This window comes from Engystomops pustulosus, chromosome 1 (assembly GCF_040894005.1).
Source record: "Engystomops pustulosus chromosome 1, aEngPut4.maternal, whole genome shotgun sequence".
Taxonomy (NCBI): Eukaryota; Metazoa; Chordata; class Amphibia; order Anura; family Leptodactylidae; genus Engystomops; species Engystomops pustulosus.
Genome location: NC_092411.1, coordinates 32,015,261 through 32,040,635, shown reverse-complemented (window position 1 = coordinate 32,040,635; position 25,375 = coordinate 32,015,261). Strand labels below are relative to the sequence as shown.

General features: G+C 46.6%; 1 protein-coding gene across 4 annotated transcripts in view; it reads right to left on the bottom strand.

The window, feature by feature from the left end:
* The window catches only part of RGS7BP (regulator of G protein signaling 7 binding protein), a 76,316-nt gene extending 51,249 nt beyond the window's left edge, over positions 1-25,067 (bottom strand). The window contains exons 1-2 of one of the 4 annotated variants that reach the window (XM_072137123.1): positions 24,518-25,067; positions 21,363-21,529 (exon numbers count right to left, since the gene is read on the bottom strand). In XM_072137123.1, coding sequence (XP_071993224.1) covers positions 21,363-21,529; positions 24,518-24,670 — 320 coding nt within the window. In that variant the 5' untranslated portion in view covers positions 24,671-25,067. Of the gene's footprint in view, positions 1-20,347; positions 20,419-21,362; positions 21,530-24,517 lie in introns of those variants that run through there. The other 3 variants (XM_072137097.1, XM_072137089.1, XM_072137106.1) reach the window with 3 other exon arrangements.
* Between the last annotated feature and the right edge of the window lie 308 nt (positions 25,068-25,375).

The following is a 25,375-nucleotide window of genomic DNA, read 5'->3' as shown; positions in this document are numbered from 1 at the left end:
ATCAATAGGAGCACCAAAGGAACAGTATGGTTCATTGATTTTATAGTCCCCACAGATATATACCGTATATACTTGAGTATAAGCCGACCCGAGTATAAGCCAAGACCCCTAATTTTACCACCAAAACCTGGGAAAACCTATTGACTCGAGTATAAGCTGAGGGTGTAGTATACAGCCAGCCCAATGTAGTATACAGCCAGCCAGCCCTCTGTTTGCCAAGCACATTAAAAAAAAAAAAAAACTTCATACTCACACTCCGGCGATACTCACTCACAGATATATACCGTATATACTTGAGTATAAGCCGACCCGATTATAAGCCAAGACCCCTAATTTTACCACCAAAAACTGGGAAAACCTATTGACTCGAGTATAAGCCGAGGGTGTAGTATACAGCCAGCCCAATGTAGTATACAGCCAGCCAGCCCTCTGTTTGCCAAGCACATTAAAAAAAAAAAAAACTTCATACTCACACTCCGGCGATACTCACTCACCCCCAGTGCTCGGCGCAGCTCCGGTCCTCAGCATGGCTCCTCTTTCTTCTCTAGCTGGCAGATTCGTGTCCACACTATGATGCGGCGGCGACACCACCAGATCATGGTATGAGCCGGCCGGCAGATCACATGGATGCAACTCTGCCGGCTAGAGAAGAAAGAAGAGGAGCCACCAGGAGCCGTGCCAAGGATCCGGGCGCCGGAGGGTGAGTTTGAAGTTTAGTTTTTTTATTGACTCTTGTATAAGCCGAGGTGAGGTTTTTCAGCACATTTTTTGTATATACGGTATAAGATTTTTCAAAGAATTTCTTTTAGATATTTTGAAGATTTTTTTTTAGATTTGTGGATGTTAAAACTTGTGGACCCCAGTAATATGTAGTCTCTCCCGCAAGCTGCACAGCTTTCCTTGGCTGTTCCAATCAGTCCTATACATTTAGAAAGTAGAGGCATAATGTAAGATCAACTACTGATCCTTTCAGAATCCTCCTAACCACAATAAAAAGGTCCTACATGAACACATACACATAGGTGGAAGGCAGGGGCGTGGCCTGATGCCGGACTGAGCGGACGTGCGCCGCGGAGCTCCCGGGACCCGACACCCTATATCCCTTCCCAGGCAGCCATCCCTCACCTGTGCCACCTCTCTCCTGCTCCGCTGTGCCCCGCACACCTGCCGCTGTCCACCGGCACCGATCTTGAGGCGGCTGTGGACTCTGCACCGCTCCCCGGCATTCCCCTGCAGCCGGCCACGTGACCAGCGCGGCGGCCCGATCCTAGCCGCCCGGTACCGCGGCAGGTACACAGCGCTGCTGATCACCGGGGAAATCATTCTCCTCCCCTGCAGCCCGGAACACCGCTTCCACCACCGGAGGCACCGTGACAGCTCCAGCCAGCACTGCATCCTGCCGGAGGCGCCATCTTGTGGGACTCCCCTGCGCTGCCTGAGGCCTAGGCGCGCAGGGTTAACCCTGACACTGCCAGACTGAGCCGGGACCAGGTAGGGAAGTAATTCCCCTGTTGCTGCCCACCTCTGCCCTGGGGACCCCTAGTTGTGCAGCCCAGCACTGAGTCCTCCATACTCCCAGTGATCCCCTGCTCCTGGGTTCTGCTTTATATTAACCCTCGCAGTGCCGCTGCAATACTCCACGTGGGTTTGTACTGTATCTCTGCTAATTACAGGACGCTAGGCTCCTCGATTGTTTATCACTGGCCCCCCCCTGCCCAGACGCCATGGGTAACCGGAGGAGAACGGCTAAAATGCTCAAAGCAGCGTCTGCGCCTCCATCGGATGATGAATCCGTCCATGAAGATCCTCCATTCCAGTCCCTGGAACCCCTGGACGCGCAGGATTGCTCCACATCCCAAGCCGTTCTTGCGCAGATACAGTCGAATGCTGCTAAAAAGTTGGGGAGATTCTCCCGCACACAGCCCTGCTCTCCTCAGGGGTCCCCAAACTCCTCTCCCTCCCTCTTTGAAGGCTCTCAGAGCCCGCCGCAGCTTGTAAGCTATGAAGAGGGCGATGATCCGCCTGACGCGGCCACGGAGTTGGATCGAAAATTTGCAGAGGTGCTGGCGGCCATTAACGGATGCCAATCCAAACTGGTTACCAAGGTGGATGAGCTGCGACAGGATTTTGTTCTTTTAAGACATGATGTCCACAAAGCTAAAGAGCGAATTACTGAAACTGAACGCAGAATATCTGAGGTGGAGGATGTCCAGAGGCCTATGCCGACACAGATCAGAGAGCTTCAGCGCCAAATGTCTGCATCCATCGACAGAGCTGACGACCTCGAAAACCGCCTGCGACGGAACAACGTCAGAGTGGTTGGCCTCCCCGAAAAAGTGGAGGGGTCTGACCCGGTATCCTTTTTTGAAAATTGGCTCAAAAATATGCTGCCTGCAGATACCTTCTCCCCGTTCTTCACAGTGGAGAGGGCCCATCGTGTGCCACCCCGCCCTGGCCCTCCAGGGGGCAATCCAAGACCCTTCCTGGCCCGGCTGCTGCACTTTAGGGACAGGGACTCTATCCTCAGGGCTGTCCGTACCAAGGGAGAAATTCTCTATGCCAACAGCAGAGTGTCCTTCTACCCTGATTTCTCTGCATCCGTCAGGAAACAGCGAGCACAATTTACTGAGGTCCGTGCTCGTCTCCGTGACAAGGGGTATAAATACTCCATGATGTATCCTTCCAAGCTCCGAATTGTGGACGGACAGAAGACTCGTTTCTTCACCTGCCCAACCGAAGCACTTCACTGGGCTGATGCAGCTCCACGGGCTCCAGCTGGAAGGCCCGCACCTCCTGAGTGACTGGACTCACATATCCTTTTATCTGATATGCAATGACAGTGCTGGACTTAGTCCTGATTAGATATTTAGGGGTCCCAGATCACTATTATAGGTTTTTACTATCTGTTTACATACTACGTGCCTCACAAAATGTACCCTGTGACTGATTGCGTTCTATTTTTTGGTCATATCGACCAGTGCGCCACACATGGCACTTTTCCCTCTCCCTCCTCCTCTCCCTCCGCCCTCCTCCCTCTCCCCCCTCCCCCCTTTCCTGTTACCACTACCCCCCTACGTCTCCCTCCTTTCTCCCCCCCCCCTCCCCCATCTCCTCTTTGGTTCTCGCAAAATATGGCTGCCTAATAACCTCCTGATCACATATACATTAAGGGTTGAAGGTCCCGGGACAAATGGTGTAGGTTTGTCTTGAGTTAGGGACCACTGTTCTACTATTTGACTGTTAGTGGGTCTAGGTCTACACTACTGCTGTTAGGGTGTTAGACAGGGGGTTTGTACTATTGGGATTGTTAGTTCAGTTCTGTTATATTTGTTATGCTCACTGTTGTCTGTCTGTCTATGTCTCTGTGGTATGAAAGGATGAATGCTTGGTTGCTCACGTCTCCTTCCCCACACCCCTTTCCCTTCCGCTAAGATGTCTTCACTTAAGGTAATGAGCTGGAATGTGAGGGGACTTAACTCCAAATTCAAGAGGGCCCTGATGTTAGATGTCATTAAGCGTCAGGCCCCCCATATTGTATGTATCCAAGAGACACACCTTACGGGTCAGAAGGTCCTCTCCCTGAAGCGGGCATGGGTGGCTAGAGGTTATCATTCCTCCTACTCTGTCTACGCCAGGGGAGTATCCATACTCATATCCAAAGCGCTTCCCATAGAGGTCATACAGGTAGCACCGGATCACTTTGGCCGTTTTGTGATCGTACATTGTGCCTTGTGGGGCTTTACCTTTACTATAGCGTCTATTTATGTCCCACCTCCCTTTGATCCAGCAGTATTGCACCTAATATCCAGTAAACTTGCTGCTATGCCTCCAAGTCCGATACTCTGCATTGGTGACTTCAATGCTGTCCCTAATCCCTCCTTAGATCGTACAAGTGGTCTGGACACAGGCTCGGTCCGTCTGAATGAGTGGCTCACTTCTCTAGACCTCGCCGATGTTTGGCGTAGTAAACACCCTCAAGAGAGAGAATATTCATTTTATTCCTCTGTTCATAAGAGCTTCTCTCGGATTGATCTGGCCTTTGTTTCCCCAGATATGTTGCCGCACGTTGATCAGGTATCCTACTGCCCGCGCAGTGCATCAGACCACTCCGCCTTGTTCATCAGTCTCCTTATAGGCCCCCCCAGCGACTCCCGCTTATGGCGCCTGCACCCGGCTTGGCTCCTATCCCCAGCGGTCCAGAGTACTGTTAGGGCAGCGCACAGCGAGTTCTGGGACGTACACTCAACTCATCCTGATCCTCTTCTAGTCTGGGACTCGTACAAGTCCTCGGTGCGGGGAGCATTCATGTCAGGTGTAGCTGGCCATAGGAAGTCATTAAGTGCGCAGGAGGAGAGGCTGACCGCTGCACTGGTGACCGCAGAAAAGGACTATCTGGAGAAACCTACTCCAGGGAATAAAAAGACTTGGGCTCAGGCGCAGAGGAACCATTTAGCTGTAGTGAAGGAGCGCACCAGCAAGCGCCTGCAAGCCAGGGAAGCGTCCATCTTTGAATTCGGAGATAAAAACGGGAAGCTGCTTGCGTATCTCTCGCGGGCTGAACGTCCTTGTGCTTCCGTTCCCTCTATTATTGATGGTAACGGAGCCTTGATTACAGAACCCCGGGCCATTAACATGGTATTTTATGAATTCTATTCCTCTCTTTACAGCTCCAGATTGTCCGCCTCTTCCGTCGAGATTTCCAGATTCCTTGACAGTCTTCCACTATGGAGGCTCACACCGGCACAGTCATCGGAGCTTGATGCCCCGCTCTCGGCGGAGGAGGTGGAACTGGCCATCCAATCGTTGCCCCCCGGTAAGACTCCTGGACTTGATGGGCTGGGAGGTGAGTGGTATAGGGATAACTGTGAGACTCTGGTCCCCCTTCTCCTTAGCCTGTACTCCGATGCGTTTGACAGCGGTTCCCTCCCCGACTCCATGCGAGAGGCCCTTATTGTAGTTCTTCCCAAGCCTGGCAAGGACCCTCTGCTTCCCGACTCATACCGTCCAATTTCCCTCCTAAACTCAGATGTTAAGATACTAGCAAAAATTCTGGCGACAAGGCTTAACAAAGTAATATTATCCTTGGTTCACCCGGACCAGACGGGCTTTATGCCTGGGAGGGGAACTGACATAAATATACAAAGACTACACCTGAACATTGCAGAGGCAGAGCGGTCTCCAGACCCTGGGTTTATATTATCCTTAGACAATTGTAAGGCGTTTGACTCAGTAGAGTGGACATATTTATGGACCCTCCTGCCTAGAATGGGTTTTGGCCCTCGATTTACAGCATTAGTTAAACTACTGTATAATGATCCCAAGGCTAGGGTACGGACTAATCTTAACATCTCACCTACTCTCCCTATGGCCAGGGGCACTAGACAGGGTTGCCACTATCTCCCCTCCTCTTCGCACTCGCCATTGAACCCCTTGCTGTGGCGATCCGCCACTCTGAGGGCATTAAGGGCATAACTAGAGGTACTATTATTGAGAAGGTATCTCTCTATGCTGATGATACACTTGTATATCTTGGAGATGTGGGCCCCTCTCTGGAATCCCTTCTGTCCTTGATAGAACGCTATGGGGGGTTCTCAGGCCTTCGGGTTAACTGGGACAAATCAGCCCTCTTTCCCTTATCTGATGTAGGGGTACACTCCCTCCCCGTCCCAGTCCAGGTGGTGTCCACCTTTAAATATCTGGGAGTCCAGGTGTCACGCAAGGTCCAGGCATTTACGGAGTTAAACATTACACCCCTGATAACTGCAACTGAATCGCGTCTAAAAGCCTGGTCCACTCTCCCCTTGTCTCTGTACGGGCGTATTAACATATTTAAAATGATTTTTCTTCCAAAATTCTTATACCTTTTTCACGCTTGTCCTATACTGCTTCCAAAGAGCCTGTTTAAACGCATAGACGGCATTCTCAGGTCCTTCTACTGGCAGAGTAGTGCCCCACGATTCAGTTTAGCGCTGCTTCAGGCTCCCAAGGCTAGGGGTGGACTGGCTGCCCCGGATCTGTATCTTTATTACCTGGCTTCCCAGCTAGTATATGCCCAATGGTGGATAGATATAGACATGGGTAATGCAGCTACTGCACTGGCTGGTGCCCTGGTAGGTTCCTACGAGGCCCTTACAAACCTGCTGTACAGATACAAGTCCCCATCTGATACCCCACTTCCCCTACGTACGGTAGCGGTGTGCTGGCGTAGGGCGCAATCCCTGGTAGAACCGAGCAGCTCTCCCCCTCTCTCGCCCAGGACTCCATTGTGGCTCAATCCGTGGCTTTCTCACTTCCTCTCCCTCCCGGGCTGGACAATGTGGGGGGCGGCGGGGGTGAAATTTGTAGGTCAGCTCTTATCCCCGGAAGCAGAATTACTCAGCTTTAACGAAATAAGGGAGAGACATACTGTACCCACTACGGCCAGCTTCCATTACACGCAACTGCGACATGCATTCAAAGCCCAATTCGGCTCCTTCAGCCTGGCAGTGAAATTCTCCAAACTAGAGACTCTGATGAGTACCCCGGACCTCCCTAAGCCACTCACTCAGTGCTATGCTCTCCTGCAAGAGCAAAAGTCCAGACCATTTGATAGAGCCCGTGAACGCTGGAGACAGGATATCCCTGACCTGTCAGATGATGACTGGAGGGAGGTCGAACTGTCCTACTTCACATCTGTAGTGAGTGCGAGGGACTTCCTGATCCAATCTAAACTCCTCCATCGAGTATACTTCACCCCTGCTAGACTATTCCGCATGGGAGCAATGCCCAATGACCTTTGCTTTCGCTGTCAGGCTGAAGTCGGATCCTTCCTGCATTGTGTCTGGTCCTGCCCTAGGGTTCTTGTCTTCTGGTCCGAAGTGCTGGAATTCCTAGGTCTACACTTTGACTTCCCACGCTTACTATCTCCCTCTGTGTGTCTCCTCGGCATCGTAAATGAAGTTATCAATGGCCACTATGACAAAATTTTCTTTAGGTTTGTATTATACTACGCCCGAAAAGTGGTGGTGATGACCTGGAAGGACCAGGATCCCCCTCCATTAAAAAGATGGATACTACTTATTAACAGTGTCATTCCCCACTACCGGTCCCTGTATACCAACAGGAAGTGTCCCCAGAAGTTTGATCGCATCTGGTCCAGATGGTGCGCGACTCCCCATACAGCCTTATAATCACGTGCGATATATACTCCTCTCCATGATGAAGGAGACTGAGCGTGCTGGTATGTGTGTGTGTGTGACTGATTGTCTATGTGTCAATAGTTATTTGTGTTGTATCAGGATGTCTGGCTACAGTATCCTGCTGTCATTTACTGTAATATCCCTCGGTTAGTTTTGAAACGCAGTAAGAACCTGATTGTTACCATGGCTGTTGTATAATAATCCTGTAATGGGGGGAAAGAAATATGTGACAGACAATATTGTTCTTCGATTTTGTTTATTTTAATTGTATAAAATTTCAAAATTGCAAAAATAAATTCTTTAAAAAAAAAAAAAAAAAAACACATAGGTGGAAAAACATGGTTCTGTAAAGATGTTCTCTGTATGTGGACTCCAGAGCGTGTAGCCACTGTATACAGACATTTTTGCTTGTTTAGTTCTACATTTCAGGGCTACATTGATATGTTGCTGCATCATCCAATGTGTAGGGCCTAACATGCTGATCAGTGGGGGTCTCCTTGTCACTCTGTCAGACTAATGGAGCTAACGGCCGTGCATGATCGCTCTGCTCCATTAATCTCTATGGAGATGTAGGGGAGAGATGTACTATAATAAAGGAAGAGAGAGCTGCACTGTAATGGAGGAGGGGAGAGCTGCTCTGTAATGGAGGAGGGGAGAGCTGCTCTGTAATGGAGGAGGGGAAAGGTGCTCTATAATGAATGAGAGGACAGAGCTGCTCTATAATGGAGGAGGGGATAGCTGCTGTACAATATTGGAGGAGGAGAGCTGCTTTAACAATGAAGAAAGGGAGAGCTGCTCTGTAATGGATGAGGGGAGAGCTGCTCTGTAATAAAGAAGGGGAGAGCTGCTCTGTAATGGAGGAGGGGACAAGTGCTCTGTAATAAAGAAGGGGAGAGCTGCTCTGTAATGGAGGAGGAGGGGAGAGCTGCTTTATAATGAAGGAGGGGAGAGCTGCTCTGTAATGGAGGAGGGGAAAGCTGCTCTGTAATAAGGAGGGGCAGAGCTGCTCTATAATAAGGAGGGGCAGAGCTGCTTTGTAATGGAGGAGGGGAGAGCTGCTCTATAATAAGGAGGGGAGAGCTGCTCTGTAATGGAGGAGAGGAGAGCTACTGCTGCTACCTGTTGCCTTTCATCCTGATAGGTCTACTCTGAGGCCAAAAATGATATTAAACACATTCATTTTCCCAAATTTAGAACAGCAGAATATATGAAACCGGTGGCGAGAGAATACAATACTGATGACCCACTATTCATTCCTCTTTTCCTCTACCCATCCATAGCAGAAAATTACATTTTAGCAGAGGCTGAACATGAAATCTGGCCCTATACTTGTCACTGGTGTCTCAGATTGTAAAATGACTGTGAACTGTCAAAACCACAAGGTGTTAGGATAATATAACACAGCACCAAAAAAAGAAATCGCTCGCTGAGGAGCGAGAGACAACATAGCGCTCAACCTATATAGTACAGACCAACCGAAAGATTTCAGCATGATGTAATGATATTCCAGTCATCACAAGTTATCCACAATGTTTAGGGGATCTTTTTTCATATGCGACATTCAAGACCCCGTACTAGTTATGATCGGTAGTACCAGAGGTTGGAACCCCTACAAATCCGACATTTAAGTTTATAGCATTTAAAAACATGAATTTGCTGTTGGACCACATCTTCATTTTGTTGAGGAATCTTTCAGGATACAAGTTTAATATGATATCTTAAACTTACTACAATGTATAGTTAACTGAATGGGAAGCATAGGGATCATAGAAAACCTCTACATCTAGAGGAAAGTTGGTTCTTCCTTCACCATAGACAGGGGACATCCTCTACACCTAGAGGAGATACAGTCCTACCATCACCATAGACAGGGGGCATCCTCTACACCTAGAGGAGAGGAGGTTCTACCATCACCATAGACAGGGGTCATCCTCTACACCTAGAGGAGAAGCGGTTCTACCATCACCATAGACAGGAGGCATCTTCTACACCTAGAGGAGAGGAGGTTCTATCATCACCATAGACAGAGGCATCCTCTACACCTAGAGGAGAGGAGGTTCTACCATCACCATAGACAGGGGCATCCTCTACACCTAGAGGAGAGGAGGTTCTACCATCACCATAGACAGGGGGCATCCTCTACACCTAGAGGAGAGGTGTTTCTACCATCACCATAGACAGGGGGCATCCTCTACACCTAGAGGAGAGGAGGTTCTACCATCACCATAGACAGGGGACATCCTCTACACCTAGAGGAGAGGAGGTTCTACCATCACCATAGATAGGGGGATCCTCTACACCTAGAGGAGAGGAGGTTCTACCATCACCATAGGCAAGGGGCATCCTCTACACCTAGAGGAGAGGTGTTTCTACCATCACCATAGACAGGGGGCATCCTCTACACCTAGAGGAGAGGAGGTTCTACCATCACCATAGACAGGGGACATCCTCTACACCTAGAGGAGAGGAGGTTCTACCATCACCATAGATAGGGGGATCCTCTACACCTAGAGGAGAGGAGGTTCTACCATCACCATAGGCAAGGGGCATCCTCTACACCTAGAGGAGAGGAGATTCTACCATCACCATAGACAGGGGGCATCCTCTACACCTAGAGAAGAGGTGGTTCTACCATCACCATAGACAGGGGGCATCCTCTACACCTAGAGAAGATGCGGTTCTACCATCACCATAGACAGGGGCATCCTCTACACCTAGAGGAGAGGTGGTTGTACCATTACCATAGACAGGGGCATCCTCTACACCTAGAGGTTAGGCGGTTCTACCATCACCATAGATAGGGGCATCCTCTACACCTAGAGGAGAGACAGTCCTACCATCACCATAGACAGGGGGCATCCTCTACACCTAGAGGAGAGGTGGTTCTCCCATCACCATAGACAGGGGCATCCTCTACACCTAGAGGAGAGACAGTTCTACCATCACCATAGACAGGGGGCATCCTCTACACCTAGAGGAGAGGCGATTCTACCATCACCATAGACAGGGGGCATCCTCTACACCTAGAGGAGAGGTGGTTCTACCATCCCCATGGACAGGGGGCATCCTCTACACCTAGAGGAGAGATGGTTCTACCATCACCATAGACAGGGGGCATCCTCTACACCTAGAGAAGATGCGGTTCTACCATCACCATAGACAGGGGCATCCTCTACACCTAGAGGAGAGGTGGTTGTACCATTACCATAGACAGGGGGCATCCTCTACACCTAGAGGTTAGGCGGTTCTACCATCACCATAGATAGGGGCATCCTCTACACCTAGAGGAGAGACAGTCCTACCATCACCATAGACAGGGGGCATCCTCTACACCTAGAGGATGGGGGCATAGACAGGGGCATCCTCTACACCTAGAGGAGAGGTGGTTCTCCCATCACCATAGACAGGGGCATCCTCTACACCTAGAGGAGAGGTGGTTCTCCCATCACCATAGACAGGGGCATCCTCTACACCTAGAGGAGAGACAGTTCTACCATCACCATAGACAGGGGGCATCCTCTACACCTAGAGGAGAGGTGGTTCTACCATCCCCATAGACAGGGGGCATCCTCTACACCTAGAGGAGAGGTGGTTCTACCATCACCATAGACAGGGGGCATCCTCTACACCTAGAGGAGAGGTGGTTCTACCATCACCATAGACAGGGGGCATCCTCTACACCTAGAGGAGAGACAGTTCTACCATCACCATAGGCGGGGATTCTGTACTGTAAGAGCAGTGAGACTACGGAACTCCCTGCTGCTGGAGCTTGTTAAACCTGATACTTTGTGCACATAGATGGAGCATAGAGCATAGAGAGCAAAAATGTCACATGTTATGGGAGTAAAAGATTTTGTTCCAGAGAGTTATTCTGACTGCCATAGTTGGGGTTCGGGAAGTCTGTAGACTATATACTGCATGAGTGCAGGTAAGGACATATATCTAAATTAATATCATTTATATCTTGTCTGGATAAACTCCAGTAGTCAGGGCGCTAATGCATGGAAACACTTGCCGCTGGCACCGTATCATTTGCACTTAGGTCAATGCATCCTCCCCGGACACTTCAAGTATCCTTCTATCTGCCAGATTTTCTTTCCCGGCACCATAATTCTACATTACTTTATTCATCCCTGATTTATCGAGCTGCAGAGGAATGAGCATAGAATAATAAAGCAGCAGGATTTTTTATCATTCCAAAGAAAAATGTATATACAATGTGAAAAATGTCTGACGAGTCCTAAAAATAAAATCAAACTTATGTAAATTCTCAATTTTAATCTCAATTTTATGATAAGAAACTCAAAAAGTTCTTTGAACTGGTACATGAAAAAGTTGTATAAATCTGAAGAACCGAACTAGAATAGAGTGTAGAGCTGTCAGTCAGCGCTACTGGTAGCGGGAAGCAGTGCTACAGAATACAGATCTTAAAGAGAATCTGTCAGCAGTTTTGACCATACAGAGCTGCAGGCAGTGTTAGGTATTGGCCATGGAGATCTGTATAAGCATTCCTTAGTGTGTGCTGTTAGAAGCACGATTGTGAAAAATGTATTAATATTCCAGGATTGTAGCTGCCCTTGGAGCACTCTGGTGCAGCGGTTTGTGAGATCTCTTCACGAAACAAAGCACATCCCTTCCCTACTACTCTGAGTAAGAGCTGTAGCAGGTTTCTGGTTAGATATTAAAGCAGAGGAAGGAACTGGAGTTTTGATTGAATGGAGTGATTAAAAAACGCAACAGTATGAGAAGACTCCCTCAGTGTTCCAATCCATGATATAAATGTTCTATTCACAGTCCTGCTGCTACTTATTGCACACACATAAAGGTATGTCTACACAGACCTTCAGGACAGCTACCTAAAACTGTCTACATCTTTGTATGGTCAAACTTAGAGCTGCAGAGGAATGGTCATGTTTGTATGGTCAAAGCTGTTCATACACTCCATTTAAATGAGCACAAATTTGGTAATCCTGGAAGTTGATGGGTTAGTGAAACTGCATTTTCTTTTACAGTGGGGACAGAAATGTTGACACATAAAATGGTTAGATCTTACCCTACTTCATAGGGCAGGAGAAAATGGGGAACTGTGGGGCTGATAAATTTAAGTCAACATGGGGTCCCAGGCCAGGAGTAAGGTAATGACCCTAATTTCTTCTAATTCTATGTCAAGCCTTTAGACAAGCCACAAAGAACCCCTTGAAATCATATTTCAACCATTGCTTAGCCACACAAAGTCACATGTAGGACATCACTCTGTGCCACTATGGGGCTTATTTACTAAGGGTCCGCGTGCTGCACTTTCGTCGGACTTTCTAATGTTTTCGGGTTTTGCACGGTTGTGAAATTTAACAGGGGTCTGCGCTGGTATTGTGTCCCACACGGTTTTTGGCGCAGCTGCGCTGGCTTCCATGCTACAAATTTGGGGGGGGGGGGGGGCGCCATCGGACGATCCGTCTGATTGGGACTGAGCGTGGGATTTAAGATTCAAATTGTGTTGCAAGACAATGCACTTACATGCACCAGGAAGAAGAAGGTGATCTCTCTGTCGGACCTGAGCGGGGAAGCGACACATCCACGATCTTAGTGAATCGCGGCACAGGGCATTATTGTCGGACAATGCACGGTGAACTCAGTTGGACTGGTGAGTAAATGTGCCCCAATGTCACAGAATCCTTCTGGTACCTCATTCTCATCTCTAGAATGATACCATAAGCATGGTCCTAGGTGCTATAGAGGGCATCTGAAGATATGCTCCCCCTTCAGTGACTCATCTGATGCAAAACACGACTCTTCTTAGCTTGCATTTGCATATGACAACAGAGGAGATGTTTTGAAAAGTAAACAGGTGATTTTTTTTAGATAAAAAAGGTAAGTTACTAGAAGAGACAGGGCCCCATTGCAGACTTCTGAATGGGGCCCCCTTCTAAAAATATACACATTACACTCACCTGTACACACACATTTCTATACCTATATAAAAACATACAGTTCCGCAATCAAACACACACTTATACACTCACACACATATAGAGCATATACACATCACATATACACACATAGAAGGAGTTTTATCACAAGTGTCTGTGTCTACCCGGGAAAACCAATCAGAGCTCAGCTTTGATTTTGCCACAGCTCTTCATAAAATGAAAGCTGAGCTCTGATTGGTTTCCATGGGTAATTTGAACAGTTTTACCTCAGAAACTTAGGATAAATCTCCCCCATACAGTGCCATATACAGCCGTACAGCATATATACACACATATACAGTATATATACACATAAAGCACATAAACATAACAGATACAAACACATATACAGCATATACATCACATATATTATACAGTTCTATACATATTATGAGGCACAATGCGCAGCATAATATATATAATGGTGCACAACCTCCATTCTTTTGTGTCAGGTCGGATGACGGGGCCCCCTGCTACTGCTACTACTGTAGTTACACCCCTGAAGAGGGTATTCTAGAGAGGACATCTCATGCCCTACCTGAGGGGGCTGGTAGTTTAGTGGTGAAGAAGATGGTGACAGTGTCCTTTAAAGGATCTTTATATGCACTATATACAGGAGTATTCATATACCTATTCATTCACATCCAATGAGAGCTGGAATCCCCAGGACAGTAATTGTCCCTAATAACAAAGCCTGAATATTCATCAGTTTGGATATCCAGAACCCGGCTCCATGATATACAGTATGAGACGGATAATGATATGACTGCACATATGATGCACAAAGAACACGCACTATAATGTGACCTCAAGTCATGGGAAATCATTCTTCAATGACATCAGCTTTGATATTGTTAATCCCGTGCACTACAATTACATGAACGCTCATAAATATTTCAGCGGCTTCCTCTATACAAACACACTCGCGGCATGAATTTCCACTTTGTTGTTCTTTCCCGTCCTCTTGGGAAAGTTGGAAATAAACTGTAAAATGCTTATTGAGAAATATTTTAATCTGGTAAACTCTAGTACATCAGGAGTCGGAGGATTAACCTGTCATGCTGGATATCTGTTGGCTAGTGGTTCCGGCTTTCATCTCGTGTGCCCCAGGGACTAGGGACTTGCTGCCAACTAATGCATGAGTGGAGGCTCCTACATTTAGGCCAATCTGGTGCCGAAGAGATACAACACATAAAACTACGCTCTTGCTTGGTTAACAGTGAGACTTTACTGACTAGTATACTTTGTGGTGCAAGAGTTATCAAAGGGGATAAATGCTCTGGACATTCCCTTACTTATTAATCTGCCCATAATGGGTGTTCTCCAAATGTCCAACAGCTACCCCCCACATATACACGTACACTTTGCTCAATTGAGCTTGAATGTGTTTTTAAATCTTCTAGATTACTTCTCTGGTGGCAGTTTCTCTCTTCCGAAAATAAACGGATCAAACGCTGACATTCAACATACATATTCTTTTCCCCTCAAATCGTGAATTAAGGGAAAGTCCAGGGTGCACATTTTTCTGTCTTGTCAGACACAAAACTGACGTTGACACTTTAGAAGTACATGTGTAAGCAGTTTGCATGTTATTTTCAGTACAAAGTCAGATAGAAAACTGGCACAAACACTTTACAAATGCGGCCCATTGTCCCACCACACTGTGACCAAGCCGGGTAGCTGCCTTGCTATATTTTGCCATAGTACACCTTTTAATGGAGAGGGAAGGGGTGAGGAGTGCTTATCCGCCCCCCTCCCTCCTACACCTGGCCGTATGCAACGCCCAGGGCGAGCATACGTATGCATAAGGCTTTCGAAAGACTTGGCAATGTGTTATTATTATTTTTCCTGCGTGAAGGGTGCGCCAGATTATTGAAGTCTTTAACAATCTGGCGCACTCTGCACTAATGATAAATCTGGCCCACATTGTATGCACAGAATTGAGGCAATAGTGATGCATAGCGCCAAGACAAATAATGCATTCACAGAATCCAGATAAAAGTGTCACAGTCCTCGGATAAACACAGCACATACCAAATCTGCTGTAGAAGCACTGAGATAATCACAAATTCTTGCACACTCTGATATTATTGCTCTATGTGGAGGAGGAGTAGAGTGGCGCGGCTGCTAGCGGAATGGTCCCTCCCACGTGTCTGTGTCCTTTGTACAAAGTCGGGCCTGGTGTTGTTTTGCCCAGAGGCCTTGCGACTAATACATCAAGAGTCCATCTTAATTGCTGGGCACAGAAGATGGAAGGATGGAGAACACAGCAAGAAAGGATGAAGGCTTGGATGAGTTCTGGAAGCTTCATGGTTGTATTCCTTTATGGATACAACTTCCGGTATTCTCATTTCAGTATCTTGTATTTTTGTATCTTTTTTACTTCTATAATTACTTTCATTTTCTGTTTATAACCTTTTCCGTTTTTTCAATTTATCCCATGCATTTTCGTCTTGCCTTAATGTTTTTACAGGAAATAAAAATCAAGTTGTAAAACATGTGAATTATACAAATGGTTCAAGCGCTGCTGAATTATTTTCCCCTCTAATCTATTTTTGTAGAAAAATGAAGCACCTTCTATAGACCGGAGGCGAATACTTAGGGAGTGACATTCAATTAGGAAAATCTAGTTATAGGCTTCATTTCAATGATATCATTAGCGTCTAATGACTTTCATGCTATTTCCTGACATAAATATTGGTGGAGCCCACAAGAAGCCTGCCTCTGCCTTACTTCCAGGAGGATGCACTAATGTTATAGAGTAGGTACTGAGTGGGCAAAGACACCTTACAGAAAATCGACCATGGATTAATTCGGATTAAGTGGTTTTAATCCAAATACTGAGTATAAGCCGAGATTTTCAGCACAAAATAACGCTTATACTGTCCAAAAAACAAGAAAATTTGTAACTCACCTTTCCGCCCCCGCAGGCCTTCTCTTCCATCCGTCCACAGCAGCAGGTTCGTGCAAAGTTACAGGATCTGACTTTCTTTTTTTATGAATTGGGCTAACTGGTGCTGGCTGTATACTGGGGGCAAATAGTGGCTGGCTGTATACTAGGGGCAAACTGGAGCTTGCTGTATACTGGAGCAAACTGGGGCTGGCTGTATACAGGGAGCAAACTGGGGTTGGCTGTACACAGGGAGCAAACTGGGGCTGGCTGTATACTGGGGGCAAACTGGGGCTGGCTGTATACTAGGGGCAAATTGTGGCTGGCTGTATACTGAGCGCAAACTGTGGCCGGCTGTATACTGGGGGCAAACTGGGGCTGGCTGTATACTGGGGGCAAATTGTGACTGGCTGTATACTGGGGGCAAATTGTGGCTGGCTGTATACTGGGGGAAAACTGGTGCTTGCTGTATACGGGAAGCAAACTGGGTCTGGCTGTATACAGGGAGCAAACTGGGGCTGGCTGTATACAGGGAGAAAACTGGGGCTGGCTTTATACTGGGGGCAAACTGGGGTTGGCTGTATACTAGGGGCAAATTGTGGCTGGCTGTATACTGGGCGCAAACTGGGGCTGGCTGTATACTGGGGGCAAATTGGGGCTGGCTGTATACTGAGCACAAACTGGGGCTGGCTGTATACGGGAGGCAAACTGGAGCTGGCTGTATACTGGGGCAAACTGGGGCTGGCTATATATGAGAGGCAAACTGGGGCTGGCTATATATGGGAGGCAAACTGGGGCTGGCTGTATACGGGAGGCAAACTGGGGCTGGCTGTATACGGGGAGCAAACTGGGGCTGGTTTTATACTGGGGGCAAACTGGGGCTGGCTGTATACTAGGGGCAAGTTGTGGCTGGCTGTATACTGGGCGAAAACTGGGGCTGGCTGTATACTGGGGGCAAACTGGGGCTGGCTGTATACTGGGGGTAAACTGGGGCTGGCTGAACACAGGAGGCAAACTGGGGCTGGCTGTATACTGGGGGCAAACTGGGGCTGGCTGTATACTGAGCACAAACTGGGGCTGGCTGTACACAGGAGGCAAACTGGGGCTGGCTGTATACTGGGGGCAAACAGGGGTTGGCTGTTTAGTGAGGGCAAACTGGGGCTGGCTGTATTCTGGGGGCAAACTGGGGCTGGCTGTATTCTGGGGGCAAACTGGGGCTGGCTGTATAATGGGAGAAAACTGGGGCTGGCTGTATACTGTGGGCAAAGGGCTGAATAGCTATATACTGGGGTTGGGTGTATACTGGGGGCAATTGGCTGAATAGCTATATACTGGGTTTGGGTGTATACTGGGGGCAAATGGCTGAATAGCTATATACTGCGGGGAGGCTGTGACCAATGCATTTCCCACCCTAGGCTTCTACTTGAGTCAATAGAATTTCCCAGTTTTTTGTAAAAGTAGGAGCCTTAGCTTATATTCGGGTCAGCTTATACTTGAGTATATGCAGTATACTAACACACTGTATGCCCCCTATAACAGGATCTGTTCATCATTTAGCTGTTAATGGCTTATTTATGGGGAAAAAAGACCTTTACAATTGTGTGAATGAGCCTTCATGTACAAGACCTGAAATAGTCGCAACTGCTGGCACGCGGACAGGAATTTTGACTTCTTCCCCCCTTATGACACCTCCACACCAATTGGGTGTAAAGGGGGACATACTGGGGGTGGAGTGGGCTTGCTTACCACGTATAACATGCACCAGGGCCTGATGTAGAACTGCCCCACCACACAGAGACTCTCAATATATCTGGTGCGTGACAGACGGTGAGGTTACCATCATATGCTGGTTAATTCAAATGGACCCATGTGTTTTTCACAGATCTATGTTGAGGCTGTAGAAAACGCAGAGTAGGTCATTTTCCTTCCCGTGTCTGCAGTCTGATCCTACCCAGTTAAAAATACAAATCCACATGGATGACACCTCATCTGTGTGCTGTCCATATTTGCAGATCAGATTTAACTCAATCATGTGACCCTAGAAGGGCTTGTGATCAGCAACTGATATCATTCAGTTTTATTTGCCACAAAAACACATGACTTACGGACGACACGTGTACCATTTTTGCGGGCGTACAGCTCAGAAACAAATTACACACAAAAATACTAGCAACAATTTATTTTTTCATGGAACCAGTGCAGGTATTAACTATTACCCGAAAGTTTGTATATACAGGTGTATAGAGGAATTTGGAGAATTATCAAAGCCAGAGCAAGCCATATGGCCAGTGGTCGGTCCTGAAAAACATACCGTACTCTGGCGGGATTTCACAGAGCGACCATAGTGCAGAGGATGGGAGTCCAAGCATTATAGTGCTGCACGATACAAGGAGTCCCTGCTCCCCCACAAAAGAGGAGCACCGAACTTTAGCCAGTAGATCTTGATGTTAAAGTGGTTGTAACACTAAAATACAATAATCCCCTAAACATATTATAGTGGGTGCAGTTAGTGCCAGGTCACCGGGAGTCCCACGTATGGGACAAAAGTCCTCAGTATTCTGTAGGTGAATTTAACTTCCAGTGTAGATGCATGACCAAGACTCTATTCATTCTAGACGTAATTGAATAGCTTGTCCTGTATTTCACATGTTATCAAAATGGTTTTGATAAGTCAGGGGTGGATAAAGACCACCATGGGCCCTTCAAAGGTCCTGAAATGGCTCTTGTATTGAGAGCAGGGACAGATGTATGAGGATTTCATGGGTGAAGGTCCTTCTCAGTATAAATGTTGGTGGGTGGTTTGGGTGGTCATGGGCCTCCTAGAAGACTTGGGCCTCGGGCCAAATCACCTATTTTATAATCCACTACTGGTGCCAGTGTTTGGGCCCTCAGTGATCCGACATTATTTCTCCCTATTACCATGACACCTATAAAATACGGGGTATGTACATTCTGCATGCACCTGTTATTAGCCCTTTGTGATCACCTTGATCAAACTATGCAAAAAGTTTAGCCAATTTGGTAAATCTAGCTATTTTTATATAGGGATATATTCCCATAGGAATTTTTTTATGCTTATTCAGAGCAGGAAAGCCTATTGAAATCAGACAGGCAAAACTACTTTGGAGGGGTTATACCAACTATTTAAAGAGAATCTGTCACCAGGTTTTACCCCACTAAAATAATAGCCCCCTCAGGTAGGGGATAAAATGTCCTTTCTAGAATTACCTCTTTTATGCGAAATCTCCCGTGTTTACCAATGAAAAAAATCTCTTCCAAAGTCTGGAAAATATGACTCTTCTAACCTAATTTTCACATGAGATGAGTCAAGTTTAGTGGTTGTGAGTGGAAGGCCACTATCTTTGGCTCTATAGTACCTAGAAACATGCTTTTTTTGTCATATTAAAGATACAAATCTAATCTTTCAGCGCACGAAAGTGAGCAATTCGGACCCTTAGTAAATGAGCCCCTATGTCTTTAGCTGCCTGCATCACTAGTTTTATAGCTCAGAAAGCCATAATATGACACAGCATGTATCTTATAGAACCAAAGGTAGGGGCTTCTGAGCTGACCACTAAACTTGACTCATCTCATGTGAAAATGGAGTCATATTTGCCTGACTTTATAGGAGATTTTTTTTATAGGTAGTTGGTCGAGATTTCACATAAAAGAGCAAATTCTAGAAAGGACATTTCATCCCCTACCTGAGGGCATTGATAGTTTAGTGGGGTACAACCTGGTGACAGGTTCTCTTTAAGTTATCCCCTATCCACAGGTGCATTCTCCACCCAATAGTGAGGACCCTTTCTCTGGACAGTGGGGGTCTCATTCTCATGATGGTTGGGGTACCCAACTTTCAGATCCTCACGGATCATCATGTGGATAGTAGATAAGGTAATTAGTTGGTACAATCCCTTTAACGCCGGGGACACAAAGGGAGGTATCACATCAAGATTTTCACAATGGATATCTTTGCCGTAATTCTGAACAACCAAAAAATGCAGGTTTCAGTCCACTTTTTGCCGCGGCAGCGAGCAGGACTCAACCTTTGCATGCCAAAAAATTCTAAACCAAGTTTCTGCCGCAGGTTTTTTTTTTGTAGTATATGGATGGGACTTGTCATATCCTATACACCTATAGCCTGGCCTAAAACTGCCTATGCATGAGGAGCAATGATGGATGCCCTGTCCTTTCCTGCAAACCAGGTGCAGGAGACAACAGAGGAAAAATGTAGCTGATTATAGGAAAAACACTAATGTTACTAACACATATTTTTTTCCAGCTATTTAAAGCCAAATGATATTTTTTATTACTTGCTTTCTTGATAGCATTGTTGAAACAGATGGGTTGGTTGGGCTGTATTTCTTGATATATCAGTTGCAGTCTAGACATAAAATGAGACCAGTCAACAAAAAATTCTGCTTACAAATGTATCAAAGAGACAGTAACATTGTACGTCCATATTTACCATCAACGGCACAGTAACAAGATACAACTAGAACGTTCAGTTCACTTCTGTTTCATTGTAACTCTATGGGGCTTATTTACTAAGGGTCCTGCGGCCACATTTCCGTTGGGTTTCCCGACTATTCAGGGATCACGCTGGGGATTGTGTAATACGCGATCAGATTGTGTCGCAATCACGAAGGCTTTTACGCGACGCAAATCGGGGGGCGTGGCTGTCAGACGATCTGATGGATCTGGACTGAGCGCGGAATGTAACATTTAAATTCGTGTCGCAAGCCAAGCACTTACATGCACCGGGAAGTAGAAGGTGAACTCCGGCGGACCTGAGCGGGGAAGCGACACATGCAGGATATCGGCCGCAGAATCTACAGGGATCGCAACTCAGTCGGGTAAGTAAATGTGCCCCTATGTGTTGTAATAGATTCCACCTTCTATATGGTGGCGGCAATTAGAGCATCAAAATGCAGCCATTAGGAATCAATCATTTCAATCTGGTATTAGATTGGCCCATAATATACCATTAATTAGGGATCACTTGGGATGTGGGGTATGATATAAATATTCAGGATGTATAGACCAAGTAACCCCCAGGACATGTAGACACCCTAAGGGACCTACCACCTATAGGTCACGTGAGGTTGTCATATATTTAATTTGCTACAAGGTCAATCTTAATGTCTAATGTTCTAAGATCAGAACATTTTACCCGGATCTGGGAGCCATAAAAGGATGGAAGCTACAAGATACATGATAACAGCTTGATGTCCTTGTAAAGACCTCTGAGCAATCCTCCTCCACACACATAACTAACAAAACGAAAAACGCCGCTTGGTTATGAATTATAGAAACCATATATCCTACCCGGAGATTGCTGAGAGTTTTTGGTGTGCCTGGAGAGCCATCTCACAGCCTTTGGTTCGAGTTTTCTGCATTTCTGCCCGCAGGGAGGGACAGCTTACTGACACGTCCCCGATGGATATGACTAATTCACGGTACAATGCCACCTGGGTGTTGAAATCCTGGACAAGCTAGAAAATATACATGATCTCCATCAGAAACATGATTCTCACTGTCATACATGATACTAGAAGTCATTATATATAAATATACTTCATAAATAACCATGTAGTGTCACTTGTTATATCACAAAGGAGTATTTTCCATGTCCCTGTGGCCCGTATCGTAGCAGTTATTACCAGGATATGAAATGATGGCAGTGCTAGGTGCATATGAGGACAACTACCCTCTCCCCACCTAATGTGAAGACTAGACAAAGAGGTGAATGCAGCCAGGTGTCCTCTACACAGACCGGAAAATGAGTTCATATACATAATAATAAGCGGCTCCTCACATAGGATGAAAAAAAAAATACTTCTATGCCCCTTTAAGGCGGCCTTTGATGTTGTAAGGCTCCATTTTCCCATTTTTAACCCTTTGGGCAGCAGCTTTATAGAAGTGGTCTGGATCCTGCGTGATTATGAAAATTTTAGCAAGAAAACGAATGGTAATTTTTTTTTTGGGGGGGGGGGGGGACATCTAATAATATCCATGCAGTGAGGATTAAAGAGCGGAGCCTGGGAAATATTTATACAACAGGATGGAATGTTTCTATAAAGAGTAACAAATGTATCTAAATATAACAGAGATGGGGAAAGTTTACAGCTAATTAAAGGTTTTTTAAAGGGTTTTTTTTTAATGTGTCCCAAATTATTGCATATTTGTTCCATAAGAGAGGCGACTGATGTGACATCCAGCTGTAATGTGCTGGGGACTGGGGAGCGCGTAATGTGATCATTGTATTAGACACCTGGGCAGGCAGCAGGACAATGTCTAGTTCACACTTGGATTACAGCAAGTGGCCATAGCAGGAGGGAGGGAGGAGATGATGTGTGATGTGGTTACACTGCAGCCTGTTACCGGCAGACACCCAGAGATAGTGCCTGAGACACACAGCCGGGTGCAATGCTCTGTTGCAACCATTCCAATCATGAGCGGGAAGTGCAATGCTCTGCTTGTATATGGATTGTCCTTTTCTGTGCATTTACATGGACTGGGCATGATATCTGCTATAGAAGTGCAATACTCTGCAGCATGTAACTCAATTGGACCCTAAACTGATTATTCAATTTATTCCTAACTGAAGTAACTGTGAACTGAGATCAGAACTCAGGTGCAATGATCTGCTGTGTATAACCCACTGAAATCATAGAACATGTAATTATTAGATATTTTAGTGCAATGATCTGCAGCATATATCCCAGTCATGGACTGTACTGTAGATGGACAGGGAGTGATATTCTGTATGTCGACCATTCATGCACTAAGCTACATGTGGTTTGGGGTTAGTGGAGAGGTATAGCTTAGTGCAATGCTCTGCTTTACATATAACAATTGATACATATATCCAGTGCAATGCTCTGCTTAGTTTAGTGTATATATAACATTGTGTAGTGAAGATAGTTGAGACATATAGCTTAGTTTAGTGTATATCATGCACTATATGTAGTCCACATAGTGGAGGCATTTTGCCAGTGCAATGCTCTGTGTTTATAAATATGAACATTGGAGGCTTATACATTGGGGAGTGTGGAGACTTATAGTGCAATGCTCTGCATACATAGCTAGATACCTGTATCTGATGCACTATGATAATTATAGTCAGTGCACTAGGAATAGGGTACCTATAGTCAGTGCAATGCTCTGCATAGAGAGATAGAGGCATATAGCCCAGGTTACTGTATCTCATGCACTACATGCACTGTGGGTAGTGGGTACCTATAGTCAGTGCAATGCTCTGCATACATTGACAGGTACCTGTATCTCATGCAACTACATGCACTGGGGATAGTGGAGACATACAGTCAGTGCAATGCTCTGCAGAGAGAGGTAGACTGGTTACACAGGAGACATATAGCCCAGGTCACTGTATCTCATGCACTATATGAACTGGGGATGGTGGGTACCTATAGTCAGTGCAATGCTCTGCATACATATACAGACCTGGATCTCATGCACTACATGCACTGGGGATGGTGGGTACCTATAGTCTGTGTAATGCTCTGCATACTTAGACAGACCTGTATCTCATGCACTGGGGATAGTGGGTACCTATAGTCAGTGCAATGCTCTGCATACATATACAGACCTGGATCTCATGCACTACATGCACTGGGGATGGTGGGTACCTATAGTCAGTGCAATGCTCTGCATACTTAGACAGACCTGTATCTCATGCACTGGGGATAGTGGGTACCTATAGTCGGTGCAATGCTCTGCATACTTAGACAAACCTGTATCTCATGCACTGGGGATAGTGGGTACCTATAGTCGGTGCAATGCTCTGCATACTTAGACAGACCTGTATCTCAAGCACTGGGGATGGTGCGTACCTATAGTCAGTGCAATGCTCTGCAGAGAGAGATAGACTGGTTACACAGGAGACATATAGCCCAGGTCACTGTATCTCATGCACTACATGCACTGGGGATAGTGGGTACCTATAGTCAGTGCAATGCTCTGCATACTTAGACAGACCTGTATCTCATGTACTGGGGATGGTGGGTACCTATAGTCAGTGCAATGCTCTGCAGAGAGAGATAGACTGGTTTCCCAAGGAGACATATAGCCCAGGTCACTGTATCTCATGCACTACATGCACTGGGGATAGTGGGTACCTATAGTCAGTGAAATGCTCTGCAGAGAGAAATAGACTGGTTATACAGGAGACCTATAGCCCAGGTCACTATAACTCATGCACTACATGCACTGGGGATAGTGGAGACATGCAGTCAGCGCAATGCTCTGCAGCTGTATGGTGCCCAGGGTGCAATGCTCTGCAGGAGGCACTGAGCTATATGGGGACCAGGGTGTCATCTCCAATAGGTGCTGCTGCAGTTTTAAAAATAGTGCATGTGCACGTGATGTGAATAGACAAGCTGGGGGGCGGGTGGGAGTGGCACTAAAGCAAAAAAAACCCTTAGAAATAGAATTGGCACGATGTGCTCCTCGGTACCCACCATCTTGCAGTGGTCCAGGGTTCTCTGGGACTTGAGGGCGCTCTCCGAGCTCCCCCTGCGATCAAGATCTCTGGGGAGCGATTTGCTGCCGATTTGGAAGATCGATCCCTGTGACCTGGGGCGATTTTTGCGCCCATTCGGTGCAGAAGTCATGCATACACATCCACCAAGCAATGCCAAGGCGAGATGGGGGCAGGGTGTAGGGTGCCAACTCCTTAGGAACTGGGATTTCTTAGAGGAGGAGGAGCAGGTATAACCTTGATGAGTCTTGCTGCATAGCTCTGGATCAGGGGTTGTCAGCCCTGCAATGCCTGGAGATCCTCATCCCTGGATATCCCAATGTGAATGAGCACAAGGCAGGGCAGGCGCAGGGTGGCCATCCAGATGAGCTCCTGGATCTCCTAGATTAGCCGGAGCATCCTCCTGGTGCCAGGATCCCTGGAGGATTGACAAGATCAAGGATCAGGCTCACTGCTCTCTCCCTCCAGATCCTCTGAGATGCTTTGGTGGGACTGGAAGAGGTTGGGAATCTGGCAGCCTGACGTGGTGAGCATCATAGCACATTGATAGGACAGGAATACAAATGTGATCTATCAATCCACCCCCTACTGTTTATATACTTATCCAATCCCAAGCCTCAAGAACATCAATGGCAATATTACTTCATACTGTTCTATTATTAGACAAGACTTTGGAATAAAACACATGTGAGCAGACAATGGGCTGGAGACAGGCTCTGCTGCTGCCTGCAAAGGACAAGGGATGGACTCAGATGAGATAGGAAAATGCAATATATATATGTAGAAATATTACCAAACCTCAGTATAGCACTGCATTTCTATTAACCCCCCTCTTACA